General features: G+C 30.9%; 1 protein-coding gene across 1 annotated transcript; it reads right to left on the reverse strand.

The window, feature by feature from the left end:
- Positions 1 to 8553: 8553 nt before the first annotated feature.
- LOC139501225 (protein lev-9-like) lies at positions 8554 to 13618 on the reverse strand. Its single transcript, XM_071290223.1, has 5 exons — positions 13469 to 13618; positions 12352 to 12522; positions 11004 to 11168; positions 10196 to 10360; positions 8554 to 9678 (listed from the first exon to the last, which is right to left on the reverse strand). Exons 1-5 carry the CDS (start codon positions 13587 to 13589, stop codon positions 9506 to 9508), a joined length of 795 nt encoding a protein of 264 aa, XP_071146324.1. The 5' UTR covers positions 13590 to 13618; the 3' UTR covers positions 8554 to 9505.
- Between the last annotated feature and the right edge of the window lie 626 nt (positions 13619 to 14244).

A 14244-nucleotide genomic window follows, 5' to 3' on the forward strand; every position in this document is an offset into this window, starting at 1 on the left:
CTTACACATGAATAACATACTACTTTCACAATGTGCACATTTTATTACAGATTTAGACCAATTGTTATCTGCTACTTCAAAATCCAAGATGGAAGAAGACAACCCAGTCACCTTCGACGAGCATGCAAGGACTAAAGAGTCAGTCATTGTCGTTTAAAACCATCTAGATAGCCACCTTAATTTTTAAACAGTTAATTTGAGGTAGTTCGTTAATCAACCATCCATCCATCACTCGCTCTCTCTTTCTTCATCTTTGTCTATTTAATTTTATATGTTTTTTTGTATTCCTATACTCGCTCTCTCTCACTTGTTTTTTAGGTTTTGTACAATTATTTACATGCTTATTTCAACATTTGTTGTTATATCTATTATGTTCATTAATACTGTTGGTTCCGTATCCAAGGTATTGTCAAAGTTTGAGTATACCACACATTATTGTAAATATAATAGAACTATTAACAATTTTTAGGTACAAGTCAAAAGTACAGATAGCTAGCTAAACCAGCAGGTTAAACACTCTATTTTCTTCGGTAAAAAAGCTGTAATTGTTTCGTTGGTTGATAAAGTTAAACGTTTTATTTTGTTAGATTTTATGTACCCCCCCTCTTTACTTTACAGGTACCTTCGTTTTTTAATCCTTTTGACTGTTTTGACAAAAAATAATATCACAGAGTCGTATAAATGGCTAACAATTATACACACTGTAGTAGATTACATGAACATAGTCTATAGTGATTGCAGAATGTTAATTATAGAAGCATGACATTGTCCATATATTCTTTGTAAAATAGAAACCATATTCTTTGTAAAATAGAAACTATATTCTTTGTAAAATAGAAACCAAATTCTTTGTACAATAAAAACCATATTCTTTGTAAAAGAGGGACGAAAGATACCAAAGGGACAGTCAAACTCATAAATCTAAAACAAACTGACAACGCCATGGCTAAAAATGAAAAAGACAAACAGAAAAACAATAGTACACACGACACAACATAGAAAACTAAAGAATAAACAACACGAACCCCACCAAAAACTGGGGGTGATCTCAGGTGCTCCGGAAGGGTAAGCAGATCCTGCTCCACATGTTGTAAAATAGAAACCATATTCTTTGTAAAATAGAAACCATATTCTTAATTTTGTTTTAAATCTTAAAATTATAGGAATTAGTCAAGCATACGAAACCCTCGGAGAGAATGAAAGTTGGCTAACGGCTTATCAATACAAATAATCAATAAAATTAACATCTATCCTCCAATAAACGAAAAGGATTCAAAAGACTTCACCTTTTAATTTCATTTTTAATGTATGGCAATAATATCTGATTAGTAATTTAGTAATTTATTATATTTAATTTTGTTAATCATGTTGCGTACATACTTCGGAATTGTCGTTAATGAGCACATAATAATTGTTGAAAAACAAATTATGTTTTTGTCAGAACTTTTACTAAAAACACAAATATTACCAGTCGATCGCAAGGTTGTGAGTACGAACTCCATTTAATATGCAGTTGATTCTACTCCAAATTTAACTTAACAAAGAATGCCAGTTGTTCGTAACATGCTTTAAATATTTGCCTTGTATTACTTGGGCATGTTGGAATAAACTTGGTATATATGCAAATGAAATCGGAAAAAACTTATGGAACAAAACACGTAAAAAGTTCCAAAAGACTACAGATTCATATTGACATACAATCATTATAATTTCAACATGTAAACTAATAAACTAATATTGTACCTAAAACTCATAAGGATTATCAGCAGTATTCACTCGATGACTCAAGTTTTAAAGCCCGGTCGTAGTAAAGATATTCGACTCGATCCTGTCTTGATGAATAGGATTTCTAGTTGTTCTAGTGAGGATGAATGGTTTTCCGGATATTTTGTGTTCTTTTTTTTTTAATGTTTTGACATGTAAATTATTGTTGTTTTCGTAGAAATAACAGTCTTTTGGTTCAAAATTTAGCAAATAATAATGTAGAATGAATAATAAAGAAAAAATAAAAGTAAAATTACAAAAATACTGAAAAATCCAATTGGAAAGTCCCTAATCACATAGCAAAATTAAATGGCAAAACACAAACAGATTTAAAACTGGACGACCACTGTCAATCCCTGACTCGGTAAAGGCATTTTCAAATGTAGAAAATGGTGGATTGAACCTGGTTTTATAGAGCTAAACCTCTCACTATAACAACAGTCTCATCAAATTCCGTTACATTTAGAACGGTGTGTGAACAAAACAGACATACTAAGTAATGTAATCAAAATATGGGTACAGCAGTCATCACTGTGTTACAATCTTAAAACAAACAATTTTACAAAACACACAAGCATCTATCAAATTAAAAACACATTCATTGTCTCGCGTGTCTGACGTCAGAAAATTTATACGTCACATAGGAAGAAATTTTGTCGTTCAATGTTTACACAAAACAGTTTTATAATTTCACATGGGAAATGTTTGGATGCATTGTTAAACAATCAAAAGTATGTTAGAATTTGAAGCTGATAAACATAGTTATTGGTTGCATACAAAAGTTGCATACATGGATTATTATCAATTTGGATGCAATGTCACAATTTGTGGTGTTTGATTTTGTCGTCTAGAACAATCCAGTGTTTTAAATAATTCAACAAATCCAAACAGTTGGACGTGAATTGATAATATAGTATTATAAATGGTTGTGCTTAAAATCACAAAGGCTATGAATGGAGTGTAGCAAATAGTTTTGTTTGATATTTATAATGCGTTTATCAATATATTGTACCATACACCGTGTCTTGCAATAGGAATTACAAAATGAAAAACTCAAACAAAATCACATAATAATTTTGTTTTTTTTGGTTTTTTATTCTAATTCAAAATTTAACAATTAAATGTCATAACAGTACTGCTACATGTATACATTTACAGATTGAAAATGAACATGCATTCTGTGTTACAATTCATATGTCAACACATCGTTTAAAAACGCTAAATTTAATCATATATCGTAATTAGTAAATTCATACACAACTAAAACTAACTTTACAGAAAATTAATTATTACCAATGTGGTTGTTTTTTTAACAATTTAAGACTTAAACATACACACAAAGACAAAGATAATTAAAATGCCAATTGTTCTTGAACAATTGAGAGGTCTTTCCTTTTGTAATGTAAAATGCATGTTCCAATAGACGTAGAATGTATTGAAAAGTTCTTAAACAGGTTATTCCCCTTACAGAAAGGTCAAATCTCTTCGGTCAAATGTAAAAAAGTTGCGCCTCATCCACCTCAACGTTTTTCACTATTTACTATTTCTGTAAGTACAATCGTTTTTGAGATATCGACTAAAAAGTTGTAAGGTCGAATGTCAAGGTCAACCTTAAAAAGCTTTAAAACACACTGAAAATCCTTTAAATAATTAGCTCAAAAACACATAATTCGCTATATGGGACATGACCTTGACCTTTGACCTTTTGACCTTTGTCAAGATCATTAGTCCCCAATGTCATTGCTGAAGACCCCATGGGTCTAGGACCTTTGGTGATATTAAAAGCTGATTTTCTCTTTTTAGAAACCAAAAACAGGGGTTATGCTCCTTACAGTGAGGTCAAATATCTTTGGTCAAATGTAATAAAGTTGCGCATTAATGACCCAAACATTTTCCACTATACAACACTTCTGAAAGTATTAAGGTTGCTGAGATTATCCCATAAAAAGATGTTAGGTCAAAGGTCAAGGTCAACAAACACATTTGACCTTGAGGTATTTTTCAAAGTCACACAAATTGATGATCAATGGTGAAGATCCTAGGTGTCTACAACTTACGGTTTCTGAGTTTTGGTGGCCAACCGACACCGGCTAATTTTAATAGGGGCTTAACCCTACTAATGAGTCGTTGAATCTTTTCGATCCAAATGTAACGAAGAACCAGGGTCTGGTCCTGAACAAATTTCACCCTTCGTTTTTTTCTACCTATTACGGTTACGATGTTGGAACTATAACAAGGTTTTTATGTTTCGGAGGGATTACTCCGAACCGACAAAATATTTTGACTCACAGGGTGAGTTCCAGATAGGTATTCATGACATCGATACAAAGTGTGAACATGAAAGCGACACGTCGTACGGTTAAGGCTGATAACTTCGTCAAAGGTTGGAGGAAAAAGAATAATAATAATAATAATAATAATAATAATAATAATAATAATAATAATAATAATAATAATAATAATAATAATAATAATAATAATAATAATAATAATAATAATAATAATAATTAAAAACCAATTGTTCAGAGAACAATTGAAGGTCTTTCCATCAAAACAATGTATTTTGATATGAAAAGTTGTGCAACTAAGTTTAAAATGTCATTTCAATTGTCAAATGATAGCTCCTAGTAAGCTGATTCCAAAAATATATTGTTTCCATACATTATATTTCGAATAAGGGAGATAATTTGTTACTTCCCGTTTGAAAAAATGTTACTTCCGATTATATTTGAATATTTACTTGACACCGATTCCAAAAATATCTGGTTCTATATACTTTTATATTAATAAAGTACAAAAAATAGCTACTTCCGGTTTACAAAAGGTCACTTCCGTTTTTTTTTTTTTTAAGGTTAAATGGTTTGATACCTTTTTCTAAAAGTTGTATATCTTTATCATGTATACATATAGAATAAAAGCAAAGGTCAAAATCTAGAACGTCAAATTAATCTATGACCTTGAGATCAATTTCAAGGTCATAAACCAAAAACCTTAAATCAAAAGACCATAGGTCTTAATCATATTTAGTTAATGAGTTATATCACCAAACGCGTATTTTTTAATACAAGAGGGGAGAAAACTCCCTTTTACATTCAACGTACGCTTGCAATCAAAATTTACATCTTACGACATGTCGCAACTAACAATTTAGTAAAAATAATTTGTTGATATCTTATACAGTCTTTGGATATAAGTGAAAATAAGCCAAATTCAAATATTAGAATATGACCTTGACCTTTGACCTTGACCTAATTTTCATTTTTTGGGACCAAGGACCTCAAATCAAAAGATCCTAGGTCTCTATCAATTATGGTTTATAAGATAGAAATTCATATCACTTATATTAGATGCATAAGGGGAAATAACTCTCATATGGAGCGGTCATATCGCTTTGGTCAAAATAGGACAAATCATGCGAAGGATATAACGAGCAATTTTGTAAAATAAATTTGTCATAATCTTTTACGGTTGCAAAGGAGATGCGCTAACAAGGAAAACAGTGTTTGGGGAGATAACTCCTACAAAGAAAAGTATTTGTTTACGCAGGGTAAATTTCAAAAGCGCATAAACTGTTCGATATCATATACAAAATATCTAAGTGACATATTGCGAAACAAATGTTTATCGCAAGAACAAAATTAGGCGGAAGAAAAAAAAAAAAAAAAAAAATAATCAGAAGAAAAACAATAGGTCTTTCCACAGAAAAGTGGAAAGACCTAATAATAATAATAATTAAAAACCAATTGTTCAGAGAACAATTGAAAGTCTTTCCACACCAAAGAAATTTGGATAAGAAGGTAGTTTCTTCATACTGATGCGATAAATAATGGTTTAATTATCTTTTTCAGTGATATAAGAGAGATAAAATGCTACTTCCGGTGAAATGAATGTCACATCCGGTCTCATATGATAGCTTCTTTCACACTGATTCCAAAAATATATAGTTTCTATATACTTTTGAATGTAGAATGGGAGATAATTGGCCACTTCCGGTTTCTTGGAAGTCATTTTTAGTCTTCAGTTATCTGTTCATGTATCTTTATGACAAAATATATGGATTCTGAGTACTTTTATGTGAAAAAATTGCAAAAAAAAGCTACTTCCGGTTTTCCCAAGGTCACTTCCGGTAGCCATTTTTCAAGGTCATTTGTCACTTAACCTTTTGTATCAGGTCAAATGTCTTTATAATGAACTTAATTGAAGTAATTATCAAATAACCTCATATCAAGACATTTCAGGGGCATCAACTCCTATAAGATGCCATTTAATTGTATCAGACTAAATGTAGCATATCTTCACTACAATAAAGCTGACATTTTGCACTTGTTCTTTTATATGTATCTCTCAAAGTGTCAGAGAAAATGCAAAAACAAGCAAAAGTCACAATTGAGAACTTGACCTTGACCTTTGACCTTGACCTCATTTTCTAAATTAGGACCTAGGGGACTCAAATAAAAACATTCCAGGGTTATACGGTTAACTGTTTATGAGTTAAATAAACATACCGACAAATTTATTTTGTAAAGGTAGATAACTCCTATAAAATTTCATCGAATCGCTTCGATCCAAATACGCCAAAAATTACTGAGGATGTAACGAACAATTTGTAAAAAGAATTTTGTCGCTATCTTGTTTTGTTACAAAGGAGATGCACACAGAGGATAAACAGTGAAAAGGGAGATAACTCTTACATAGAAAATGGTTCGCCTTAGCAGGGTGAAATTTAAAAGCGCATAAACTATACGATACCATATGAGAAATATCTAAGCGACATATTGCGAAACAAACATTTTGCGCAAGAACAAAATTTGGCGGAAGAAAAAAAAAAAAAAAATAATAATCAGAACAAAAACAATTAAAAACCAATTGTTCAGAGAACAATTGAAAGTCTTTCCACATCAAAGAAATTTTCATAAGGTAGATTCTTCATTCTGATGCGATGTATAATGGTTTAATTATATTAATGAGTGATATCAGGTAGATAATATGCTACTTCCGGTGAAATGTATGTCACTTCCGGTTTCATATGATAGCTTCTTTCACACTGATTCCAAAAATATATAGTTTCTATATACTTTTGCATGTAGAATGGGAGATAATTCGTCACTTCCGGTTTGTTGGAAGTCGTTTTAGTCGTCAGTAATCAGTTTATGTATCTATATGACAAAATATATGGATTCTGAGTACTTTCAAATGTAAAAATTGCAAAAAAGGCTTTTTCCGGTTTTCTCAAGGTCACTTCCGGTAGTCATTTTTCAAGGTCATTTGTCACCTAACCTTTTGGTAAAGGTCAAATGCCTTTATAATGAAGTTACTTGAAGTTATAATCAAATAACCTCATATCATGACATTTCAGGGGCACCAACTCCTATAAGATGCCATTAAATTGTATAAGACTAAATGTAGCATATCTTCATTACAATAAAGCAGACATTTTGCACTTGTTCTTTTATATGTATCTCTCAAAGTGTCGGAGAAAATGCAAAAACAAGCAAAAGTCACAATTGAGAACTTGACCTTGACCTTTGACCTTGACCTCATTTTCTAAGTTAGGACCTAGGGGACTCAAATAAAAACATTCCAGGGTTATACGGTTAACTGTTTATGAGTTAAATAAAATTACCGACAAATTTATTTTGTAAAGGTAGATAACTCCTATAAAATTTCATCGAATCGCTTCGATCCAAATATGCCAAAAATAACTGAGGATGTAACAAACAATTTGTAAAAAGAATTTTGTCGCTATCTTTTTTTGTTACGGAGGAGATGCACACAGAGGATAAACAGTGAAATGGGAGATAACTCTTACATAGAAAATGGTTCGCCTTAGCAGGGTGAAATTTAAAAGCGCATAAACTATACGATACCATATGAGAAATATCTAAGCGACATATTGCGAAACAAACATTTTGCGCAAGAACAAAATTTGGCGGAAGAAAAAAAAAAAAATAATAATCAGAAGAAAAACAATAAGTCTTTCCACAGAAAAGTGGAAAGACTTAATAAGTCTTTCCACAGAAAAGTGGAAAGACTTAATAATAATAAACAGAAGAAATACAGTAAGGTCTTTCCCTTTTGAAAAAGGAAAGACCTTAATAATAATAATAAACAGAAAAAATACAGTAAGGTCTTTTTCCCTTTTGAAAAAGAAAAGACCTTAATAATAATAATAAACAGAAGAAATACAGTAAGGTCTTTCCCTTTTGAAAAAGGAAAGACCTTAATAATAATAATAATAATAATAATAATAATAATAATAATAATAATAATAATAATAATAATAATAATAATAAACCGAAGAAATACAGTTAGGTCTTTCCCTTTTGAAAAAGGAAAGACCGTAATTACATTAAATCACATGAACTTTAAATGAAACGAGATAAGGAGATTAGACAGGATAAACGTCTCATACCATGCATTCATTCATTTCCGGTCATACACACAAAGATTCATTCAACATGGGAACGGAATACAAATAAGTCATTGATTACACTTATAACGAATAATCGGAGACCTTAGACCACGATTATGTGTCTCTCATCAATGAAGTTTGTTCAGATAGATTATTTCCAACACAGCTTGCTAATTTTACAAATTGCCGAAATAGTGGTTACTTTTCTTCGAGTGGTAATTAGTTCTAACTTTGATCATATGTGACTGCATATGTGTTATCTTACATCGTGACCTGTATTATCGTTAGCTTATTAATTATGTCGATTGATATTAAGTATCAGTTAGATATGTAGTACTTTCTAAACTGTTTTTTTTTTTAAAACTTTATCGTGTTTTGTTTTTTGTCATGGTGTGAGTTGGATTATCAACTTTTGCTCTTAGTTTTGTTTAAGTATCCCCGCTTCTCTTTTAATATTAGTATTGAGATTTCCATTGACAAGAATAAGTCGAGTATTTATATTCTAGCATACTGTAAATGTAGGAATCATTGCGAGGTTTTTGTTCATGCAAATGATACGAATTATTAATATTGCACTTATGCAAACTGTCATTTTGATATGCGACACATATACTTTCATACAGATTGTCCAGACATTTCACTAATTACTCTCACATTTTTGTTTATTTTTGCTAAATTATTTTCAATTTATAGTTCACCCAGCTTTTTTTTAGAAAATAGAATTAATTACTTCCGTTTGCTAATATGTCAATATAATACTGACTGTCTTGACCATCTGATAAGTAAGCAAATCAACGTTGCCTAGTTGAACGGGCACACAGGAGGGTAGATTGTTAAATCATTTGATCGTATGAGTTGAAATAATACGTAAATGCATTTATTATTCAACACTTGAAGTCAATTATTCAGGCATTAAAGCATAAATCAAACTATTTTTTTTTCATACATTGAAAAAACCAATTAGACGTAAAGACACAATGTATTTGTGAGCTGTTCCAGTCCATTGAGATCTGTTTTCCCTGTGGACGCACCTGGTCCTGTATGTTTATGTTATTCCGTGATCTCAATAACCTTTACTAGGCCTACACTTTTTTAACGTTGCTTTTAATATGTAACATAATGGTCATAACAATACGAATAACACTAATTGTTTAAATGAATATTACACAAAAACATAATAACGCTTTTGATTCATGAACATATTTGCTTCAGATATTTAAACATTAGAACCGAGTTTTTTTTATATATATATTAATATCTTTAGAACATATTTACTAGGCTAATTCAAACTTGAATTTGTGTCGTGATTCTTTTCGAATGTTATACTTGTCATACTGAGACACATGTAAAATTGCCAATTATCCAAGTTCCCATTTCGCACTGCAAAGTAGAAAGTCCAGTTATATTAAAGCCTTCATCACAACGATAATTTACGATTATGTCATTTAGCTCTTTCTCTACGAGTACTGTTGCATTTGGTTTTGAAGGAGGATGTCCACAGCCTGAAAATGAAACAAAATAACTGTTTTATATATTAAACAATCATAATAACTTTATAAAACTCAATTATTCTTTTGCTTTTTAGACGTATACATAAACAGCTGCATTTAATAAGAGCACACATGACCAAGGAACAAATATCACGGCACAAAACGCGTACGGTAGTAGTTAAATTGTACGTTCAAGTACATATACCTGTGGACTGTTAAAATATAAACAACATTCATCTTATATAAAGAAGAAACATAAAACACTACGCATACCTTGATTACTCAAAATATTGTAGCTTTGTTTGTTAATTTTGATTAAATAATGAATGTTTTTCTTTTTTTCTGTATTTTTTAGTCTAGGAGGCTTGCCATTTACGTTTGGTTTAAACGATGCAGAAAACATACCAATGCAAACGAATGTTGGAAATGTCCATTTAGTGGGTTTTTCTGCTGTTGGTCTGTATTTTGCACTTCGTTTCATTATAGGTTCTTGCCATTTCTATTGTTTAAATCAATGCAGACAACATACCTGAGCAAATGAAGGTTGGTAAAGTCCATGTATTATTTGCACATGATGTATATTCAAAACCAATCTGTGTAAGTCCAGTAATACAACTGTATTTGACGACGGGATCGCCAGCAATAATTTCAACTTCTATCGTAGTATTCTGTATATATGGCGGATATGAACAATCTTTAATTAAATGAAATAGTACATATTAGAAACAATGTCCATGTCACAACATGACCAACTTTTATTATGGAAGAATTATACGCCACAATAGATATTGTTTTAACAGTATTGAAAGTTTTCAAAAGTTTGCCCTTTGAAAAAACGGACAGTTTTTTCAAAGTTCATATTTTTGTCTGGACCTTAGCCTACATTCGAGATTTGAATATATTTTTTTAATATTTCTGTGTTAATTTGTATTGTATAAACAGACTTTATGTTATCTTATTAAGAAACAATGTTAAAATTGTATTATCATTTGTTAAAGTTATAGCTCCTTCTTTGTGACTTTCTAGTCATTACAATTAAGTATTATAAGAAAAAAATGAGGTTTATAATTTGTAGTGCCAACAATTACTCTAAAGACAGTATAGTAATTTTTTGTTTGATGTAATCTCGCAAATATAAATTCAATATAACTGAATAATGCATTTCTGTCGTTTATTTGTCCATGTGTGGAACGTATCTTTGCTTTTAGAAAAGAACTAATGATTCAAATATATTTCAAGTTAATCAATTCAAATTTTGCACAACGTATTGTAGGTTTTTTAATCGATACTAAACTATGTCCACTTTTAATATAAGTAAATATATGATGACAACATACTTGAGCACATAAATGATGGTAATGTCCATGTATTTGTATCACATGATGTATATCCGATGCCAATCTGTGTTAGTTCAGAGATACAACTGTATTTGACAATGCGATCACCGGCAATAACTTCAACTTCTATCGTAGTATTCTGTATACTTGATGGATATGGACAAGCTTAAATTGAGAAAATATTTATAGAAACATACGACACCTTGTCCATGTAGGAAAATGCCAAAACACCTATTATACGAGACAAAAAGAGATTCTTGTCAAAAAAATTAACATATGTTTCAGTCTTATAAGTAAATATATATAATTTCGATTATATTGTGTATTCCAATACCGACTTACATTTGAATAGGTTATGAAGTTAAATATTTGAAGTCCCTGTATTTACTCAATTATCCTTTTGACTCAATATCATTATTTCAAATTTGTTTTTTATGGACCTAAATCTGTAAGCCCATCTAAGTACCTCGGATCATCCCAGTTTATGAAAGGGTTCTTTTTATTAGTCTATAAGTTGTATCCAGTTATTGTTGGTTGTCGATTCACCTGTATTTTTAGATAGTTTTGTTGGCACTTTTATTTGTTTTTATTATGATCTGTGATTATGATTTATATTCTAACTATTTCTAAAATCTGATTATACACATAATTATCATCAACAATAGAGCAGGATCTGTTTATCCTTTCAAACACTTGAGATAACATTAAGTCATTGGTAGGGTTCGTGTTGCTCAGTCTTTAGCTTTTTTATGTTTTGGTTTGTATCTTTTTTTTTTCTCTTAATGATCCTTTTCATTTATTGCCATGGCGTTTGTCAAAGTCCCATTATTATCTTTAAATTTTATTTTGTTTAAAGGAGACTATATATGAAAACGATGTTTGAGACCATCAAGGATTCTTTACTTATGACTGCATTGTAAAAATACGTAACGACTTTAATGATATGACGGGACATTCTTTATTATGTATAAAGATTGATGCATTCAGTAAAAATGATAAAATGATTGTCCTGAATAAAAGATTATGCTAAAACAACTTAATTGATATAGATATAAGAAGATGTTGTACAAGTCCCAATGAGACAACTCTATATCAAGTCACAAGTTGTAAAAGAAAATACATTATTGGTCAAAGTACGGTCTTCAACACAGAGACTTGGCTCACACCGAACAGCAAGCTATAAAGGGCCCCAAACATGACTAGTGTAAAACTATTCAGACGGGAAAGCAACAGTTTAATCTATTTAAAAAACGAGAAACGAGAAAAAAACATATGTACAAGATCAACAAACGACAACAACTTAACATTAGGTTCCTAACTTAGGAGAGGTTAATATATATTTACGTACCTGTGCAAACAAACATGGTCGGAGACCAGGTAAAATCATCTTGACAAAAAATAGTTTGTGCACCAACTAAATGATAACCATCGATACACATATACGTCAAATTTACGTCATCATGACGTATATTCTCCGTATTTAAAGCAGCATTCAAAATATTTGGTGGATAAGGACAGTCTGAAAACATGAATGATTGTTTGAAAATGGCTTATAAAAACCTGGTTCATTTGGTATACATCATTAAAACTTCTTCGTTCATATATCTTTTGGCGGAATGTTTGTTAGTTGTTTTTTATCACTAGTGCTAATGCTGAACACATAGTTTGAGAATTTGATTTTAATGTTCAAATCAGCTATAATTATCCATATGCGAAAGATAATCATACTATTCAGTTTAAGCAAATACTTTTAATTGAGCTCTACTTTTTGTATGTTTTTCCCCAAAGAATTAACCGACTTTTTTTCTGTTGTATATTTTGTATGTTTCAATAGTTCAAAGCACAAACGGTTTTCTATCATATGAACAGATTGTCCTAAAGTTTGTTGCAAATATAGAAAACATTTGTATACCGTTATTCAATATTCATAAATCGATTTAACGAAAACACATCTTGCAAAACCTTTCGATACTTTATTGTGCCCGTATTCTTTGTTTATTGGATCGCAACTGATTAGACATGTGCAGACAATTAAAGCCTTGTAGCTTTGGTGATTGTTTGAGTGTGCAAATATAGCTTATTTACATTTAATTTCTATTAAGGTGTGATATTATTCATAAAGTGAATTGATTCGGCACTTTCTCACGTTAAGTCCTGGTCTCACTAAAGAGTATTTACACAATGTTTTGAGACTTCTACTTACCAACGCTTCTGTTCCTCATAATAAAAAAAAGATAGACACTAACCTTAAATAGTTTACTCTTGTTCCACATTTAAAGCATTTATGAATTTGAAATGTAAACATCAAAACTTGATTTATTTTCATAAAATTGAAAATGGAAAGGGGGAAAAGTGTCAAGGAGACAACAATCCGACCAACATGACCAAAGAGCTGAAAACAACCGCAGACCTTCAATGGGTCTTAAACATAACGACAAATTCCCGCATCGGGAGGCATAACCTACCTGTGCATTTTAAATTGAGATCTGTCCAGCTACCATTTGATAGACATTCTATTACATCGCTTCCAATTAAGTTTAAACCATCGTCACACCTGTATCTAGCAACATGATTGTTGTCAACCATTTCAAATGTGTAGGTACCATTGTGAACAACTGGAGGTTCAGAGCATGCTTTTAAACAATACAAGATATATTGAAGGAATATAAAATGAGACGTGCGAATGGCTGTATTTGTTAACTTTGTCTGTCAAAAAATAGTGAATAGCGCATTTACAAACGATGTAATCGTTATGCGTTCCTGAATGAAACACTCAATTTCTTTAAATGTGTATGTAGTTATTGTTTCTGAAGTGCTTGTTTCCTTTGACATTATTAACAAAGGTGAATTGTCATTGAAGGAAGCAATCAGATCATACTTAAAATAACCTGTGTTCCATGAATAATATATATGTCATTTGAACAAACGAAAACGAATCAAATATCTTTAAAAAGATCCTCTAATTTTGAGGTTTCTTATTATCTGTAGTTCATAACATTTTCACACAAAATGAGAATAACGTTGAAGTATTTATGTTTCCTATTGGACACACTTATATGTATTACACTGTAACTGTACACTGCAACATGACCGGCAAGTATTGACAAAACAGTTACATTTATCGCATACAAACTTTCCGTTTTATGCAGCGGAAGAAACAGAGGTTGATGTATAATGTTGTTAAATGGTTTGCTAATCACAATGTTTTTTCGTCATCAATTTAAAAAGAATGCATTGAATT

Source organism: Mytilus edulis, chromosome 13 (assembly GCF_963676685.1).
Source record: "Mytilus edulis chromosome 13, xbMytEdul2.2, whole genome shotgun sequence".
In the NCBI taxonomy this organism is placed as follows: Eukaryota; Metazoa; Mollusca; class Bivalvia; order Mytilida; family Mytilidae; genus Mytilus; species Mytilus edulis.